Source organism: Nanorana parkeri, unplaced genomic scaffold (genome assembly GCF_000935625.1).
Source record: "Nanorana parkeri isolate BGI_ZX_2015 unplaced genomic scaffold, ASM93562v1 scaffold332, whole genome shotgun sequence".
Lineage (NCBI taxonomy): Eukaryota > Metazoa > Chordata > Amphibia > Anura > Dicroglossidae > Nanorana > Nanorana parkeri.
Window position 1 is genome coordinate 248,949 of NW_017306600.1, and position 6,349 is coordinate 255,297.

The 6,349-nt window shown below is 40.5% G+C and overlaps 1 protein-coding gene across 1 annotated transcript in view; it reads right to left on the reverse strand.

Annotated features, from left to right (window-relative positions):
- The window catches only part of DOCK2 (dedicator of cytokinesis 2), a 173,616-nt gene that overhangs the window by 26,658 nt on the left and 140,609 nt on the right, over positions 1-6,349 (reverse strand). The window contains exon 47 of the mRNA XM_018558336.1: positions 4,221-4,358. Within this exon, the coding sequence (XP_018413838.1) occupies positions 4,221-4,358 (138 nt within the window). The remainder of the gene's footprint in view (positions 1-4,220; positions 4,359-6,349) is intronic.

The window sequence follows — 6,349 nt, forward strand, 5'->3', positions numbered from 1 at the left end:
TATAGAACCACTAGATGGAGCCAAAGCTGTAAATGGTTGTTCCCTGTCTGGAGGGGTTGGGAGTCTATGTTATGCAATTTCCTGGGCTCCCTCTGATCTCAGAGAGCATACAAATACATATGACCCCAGGCATGTTAAGTCACAGTGCAGATGTCATTTTGGCGCCAGATTGGACACAATGGTGTGGTGAGGGGAGAGCGTCCAGCAGGGGGGTTGGATATCTTATGCCTTTTGTAAATTGAGAATGGACGGCGTCTATTTGGAGAATAAACAATAACTGAGCCAGGGAAGACCACTATTCACAAACACAATCATGAGTGATTTATTTTGGCCTATGCCCATGCCATTTGATATTTTATAGTGGTGAGTGATTATAACATTGATTGCAGGTAGTGATGGAGATTATGTATAGACAATATGCTAGCCTGTACGTGTTTGATTTTTATTATTATTAATAATAGAAACCCCTCTCCCTCCAAGGATGTGGTTCCTTTCCTACTCCTCTGCCATTTTTAAGCAACCATGATTGAGACCTACTGTAGGTAAATATAGGTTTAAGGAATTAAAGGTGGAGATAGGTGGGATATATATTTGTACTGATTCCTTTTCTATGGGTCCATCAGATTGGTATTTCCTCTTGGCTAAAAAAGAGGTTGCATGGTTTCATGCACAAAGCACTAAATTTATTTTCATTTGAGTAGATAATATGTGAGAAATTACAAATAAGTCACACTTTTGTTATACATCAATAATTGACATAAGAAACACGAATATATTATGATATAATGTTATTGGTAAAAGAGAATTAAATCAAAACCTGTTTAAATTGCTTTTGTTCTCTTTTGGGTCACAGGAATACATTTACTAATGTACTCCTGTGACCCAAACAGAGCCGCCCTGCACACAAAAGATTTTAACAATATTGACTACCTGACTGACAGCTGGCTTTGCCTCTCTCTGTCTGTCCCTCTAGTGAGTGCTGGAGGAACGGAGAGGGAAAGGGGAATTCCTACATGGAACAGTGACTGACAGTCATTGCTCTCTGTAGGGAGGAAATTGGGAGCTGAGTGATCAGCAGAAACATGATTGTTCAGCTCTTGATGTAAAGAACTGGCATGCAACAGCTGCAGTGTTACATGCCAGCTCTAAGTATTGGGAAGAGTACATTTTACTCTCCTAATACTTCTCTTTCAACTGTGCATATTGTGTGTCATAGATATATGTTGTATACTATAGATATCCCCCTTGTTCCTGAAGAAGAAGCTTGGATTTCCTTGGCCTTCCTGGTCATTTATATTAAGATATGTATAACAACATGATATTAATTAGAGGAGGTGGTTAATTGTAAAATAATACATTGCATACACAGTTCTATTTTCATTTTAATATTGTGAATAAAATTAATTATTTTAGAAAAACTGTTAATATGATTAATATTGGCATTAAAAATCCCCCAAAATAGTGTTACAAATGTGATCTTCTGGGTCCTCTTCTCTTCGGGTAGTGGGTAGTCCTTACTGTTGCGCTAAATAGTGCTCACGTAATAATTACACTGCACCTAGGCTGGAGTAATGATGCCACTACAGGTGGATGGCCCATGATAGCCCTCGGTCAGAGGTAGTGAGTTGAATGACAATGGCTGCCGTTCAACCCAGAGTCTGGTGACAGAAAGCAGTTACAGTAGGGGGACAGCTCTAGATTAGATAAGTTAAATATTGCAATGAAAGCTGTTTTATGCTGTGCTATTTATTTTGTGTTATTAATTTTTTTTTATAAACTGGAGTTACATTTTAAATGCATCCATGCCTTATCTGCTAAAAAATTACAATTATTTATTTCTATAGTGCTTTTCTCCACGAGGCCTTAAAACTAGGGATGTCCTGATACTGATACTAGCATCGGTATCAGGAACGACACAGGGCATTTGTGAAAATGCCCTGATACATAGCGGCGATGTTTTTTTTGTAGCTTCAGGCTGCCCAGAGGTACCGCGCGTGTTGGGGTCCTCTGGGCAGTCTGCCAGCCAGCTAAATTAGGACACCACCTGGAGCGCCGTCCACCAGACCAGCGCTGATGCGCCGCTGCTTCCTGCCAAGCGACCACTACGAGAGGACGTGAGGCACATCGTCAGGCACCAGGGATCAGACAGCCATCCAACCAGTAAGTGAGACTGTCAGTGGGATGGGGCCTGTGCTGAGTTAGCGATGGAAGTGGGAGTGTCAAAGAAGCAGGGGATAATTGTAAATCTATTGCCTGCAGTGTAGTGGAAGTGTGTACTGTATATATGTACTACATATAAAGCACACACTCCCAATACACTGCAGGAAATAGATTTACAATTCTCCCCTGCTAATATGAATAGGTTAAAAGATCCATAGTACATAATAGTACATAACATGTAGTTGTACTATGGAGCATTTAACCTATTCATGTTAGAAGGGGAGAATTGTAATTATATTACTGCAGTGTACTGGAAGTGTGTGCTGTGGATCATTTAACCTGGTACACACTTCCAGTACACTGTAGTAATAGAGTTACAATTCTCCCCTGCTAACATGAATAGGTTAAATGATCCATAGTACAACCACATGCTATGTACTATTATGTATTATGGATCATGATTTAACATATTCATGTTGGCAGGGGAGAATTGTAAATCTATTGCTGCAGACTGCAATGTACTGGAAGTGTGTACTATGGATCATTTAACCTAGTACACACTTCCAATACACTGCAGCAATAGATTTACAGTTCTCCCCTGCTAATATAGGTTAAATCATGATCCATAGTACAACTACATGTTATGTACTATTATGTACTATGCATCATGATTTAATCGATAATCGATTAGCAGGGCAGAATTGTAACTCTATTACTGCAGACTGCAGTGTACTGGACGTGTGTACTGTATATGTACTAAGGATCATGATTTAACCTATTCATGTTAGCAGGGGAGAATTGGGAGCGCCTCCCACGCAATGCAGCGATCCTGCCCAGAGCCAACTACGAGAGGGATCGGAGTAAAACTGTGTCTGAGGGAAGCTGGGACAGGGCCGGCTGTAAATCTTTTACTGCAGTGTACTGGAAGTGTGTATTGTATATGTAGTACATATATACAGCACACACTTCCAGTACACTGCAGTAAAAGATTTACAGCCGGCCCTGTCCCAGCTTCCCTCAGACACAGTTTTACTCCGATCCCTCTCGTAGTTGGCTCTGGGCAGGATCGCTGCATTGCGTGGGAGGCGCTCCCAATTCTCCCCTGCTAAAATGAATAGGTTAAATTATCCCAGAGGCAGATGCATGATCGGATTTGTAGTTTCACAACAGCTGTGTGGAAGCAAAAAAAAATGTGTTATTGTTCTATAACAGTCTTAAATTAAAGTTCTTCATAATCATAAAGAAATTGGCCTAAAATCATTAGTCTGCATTGTTGTTTTTTTTTAAATGTCACCTGTCCCTTTAAGAAAAAAGTATCGGTAATTGGTATAGGCAAGTACATGAGGGGTAGTACTTGTACTTGGTCTTGAAAAAGTGGTATCGGGACACCTAAGAGATTAGAGATCTTAAGAGAGCTTGGGTGTGCTCAGGACCCTGCATGTCTTTAGAGTTTGGAAGGAATCCAGAGATCCCAGGGGAAAGCCACACAAGCACAGGGAGAACATGTAAACTCCATGCAGATAGTGCTCTAGTCCTTGATTCCACCCAAGGACTTTAGGGCTGCAAAGCAGAAGTGCTAACCAGTAAGCCACTGTGCGGCCAATGATCAGTGTGTGTTACAGGCAAATGACTATCTCCCCAGATATGAAAATAGTAAGTTACAATTAGAGAAAATACACTTAAGGAACATTCTCAAAGTCGGTTTTTGCATAGCCGCAGGACCACACCGCCATGTGGCAATGTGCAGGCATGCTAATAAAAGGGCATGCTCAGATCCTAGACATTTGACTGTGGGGTGGGGGTTAGAGGCATGCATTTACTTCCTAGATAGAAGTTAAGACATTCAGGGGAATCTTTAAGTGCCACTGTAGGGGAATACCATTATGAAAAAGAATTGAGCTTACAGCTAAAACCTATTTGATATCCTGTGAGATACTCACAGAGATATGTGAGATAGTACACACTGAAGAGACATTGGGTATAGTGCAGTAAATAAAGGGCAAAGAAATGCAAATAGTCTAATAAAGGGGGAAAAAACATCTAAATAGATAGAATCATACCAGTTCTCTAACACCATATTGCTTTTCAACCTTAATTTTCAGGTTTTTAAAACACTCCTCCATTCGATCATGGAAAGGACGAAGATCTTCAGTCACCCTTCTCTCGTGTATTCGTATTCCAGCACCAAGCAGGGGTAACTAAAATGATATACAACAGGGCAGCAGTGATTGCTTTTTATTTTCAAATATTAACAAAAATAACCAATTTCTAACTCAGGATTGCGTATCTCACATAATAGGTATCATTAACATGTTTGTGATTATTTGACAGTTGATCTTTATGAGGTTAAATGTTTCCAGAAAACTAAGAACAAAATGTCAGCAGAAATTTAACACGATGTACAGTATGTAGTCATACAATCTGATAAACCGAATAAGTCTTCAACATTGTAGTTATACACTGAGCAAAACTCATGAATCTTTAGAAGAAATGTACAAAATGTTGCTCAAGATATGCATATTAGTGAATAATTATGTTAAATTCAGTAACACAGATGTTACAAGTAAATTAGTTTTACCTAAAAAAAGCATTATATTGGTTTATCTAAGGTCAACCAATAGTATGATTTCCAAGGATTGAGGGAAACAGTAGTTTTAGATTGTTCACTGATCAATACATATTCATTCTTCCATAGGTTAAAACAACTAGGCTGTTTCAAAATACATTAGCCATATTGCCAATATTTTGGCAATATGATTTTCGGCGGGTGTGTAGCATGTTCGTAAGATAAAAGCCGGACGGGCCGGTGTGCGCAAGTGCACACTGCCCGTTCGGCATTGCGGTCATCGGAAGCCCGCTCATCAGCGGGGCGGGCTTGTGATCATCGCAAGTACGATCTGCCTGTCCAAGATAGGCAGATCGTACGTTTTTTTAATTACCTTACAACCATCGCAAGACAAAGTCTTGCGATGGTTCTAAGGTGTGTGCCCAGCCTAAGGGTTCTACGTACTCAGACCTGATCTTTTTACCATTAATATAGTAAGGCATTTTTTTTACATTTCTATTGTGGGCCTTATTACTCAGCAATGATTTTGTCATTACACAATATAGCATATAATACATATATTGTTTTCTAGGACAAACAAAGCTTTATTTTGGTGATACTTTGCTCAATTCACTAGGAGTTAAATACTGCATGAAGGTTTGAGGTAAAATAACTCATATATTATTTAACACTTTGGCATACAATTCACTAAAATCTCATTAGGTATTTAACTATTCCTACAAGACCTGGGCTTCAAAAGCTTTTACCAACTCCAGAGCTGGATTTCTGAGCCGCCAGGCCAGAGACAATCTGATCTTCAGTGTCACATGAATTGGCTTGTCTAGAGACTGAATTGATTTGTCCTACAACAACAGAATGTTGTGCTGTATGAGTCTGACGTCTGGAGTGGAACTGAGCACAAGGAATTGCCTTGAAGGGGGCTACTATAAAGCCCCAAACTCTCATGTAGGATCGCAGAGTTGGCTGAGCTGTGTATATAAAAAAATATTCCATGCAATGTGCTGGTTCCAGCACTGATTTCTGGAGGTTCAGGATTCAACTGAACCTTTATAAGGTCTGGACTGCCTACATTATATTGATAGAGTTTAAGCTGACAGATCTCTTATTAAGAGGTCATCTAGGTATCCCACAATGGGAATACCCTGTGTGTATAGTTATGCTAGCACCTCAGCCAAATGAAGGTAGCAGTGAGGCACTGGAGAAATGGGGATATGCAGGACATCATCCATGATGTCCACAGGGGATAAAAAGTCTCACTGATGGAGGAAGGCTATGAAATATTTGGTGGATTCCATTCAGAACTTAATTTCTTTGTTTGAATAAAAGCATTTAGGGGGTTATTCACTAAAGAGCCAAAGGATCCAGCCATAGCTTCAGCCTAAGCCCTTCGGTTAAGTTGAAGGGCATATATTCTTTAACCACCTTCCGTCCATGGCCGTTCGTGAACGGCCTGACTGGAGTCTGCTAGGAGGGGGAGGGCATCTTAAGACGTCCTGCCCCTCCCCCCTCTCGTGTGCGGCACTCAGCGAGAGGGAAAACTGTGAGCATGTAAACAGCCAGCGATGGCTGTTTACATACAAGCGATCACGCGATGTACGATCGCTTGCAGGCAGGAGCTGTGGG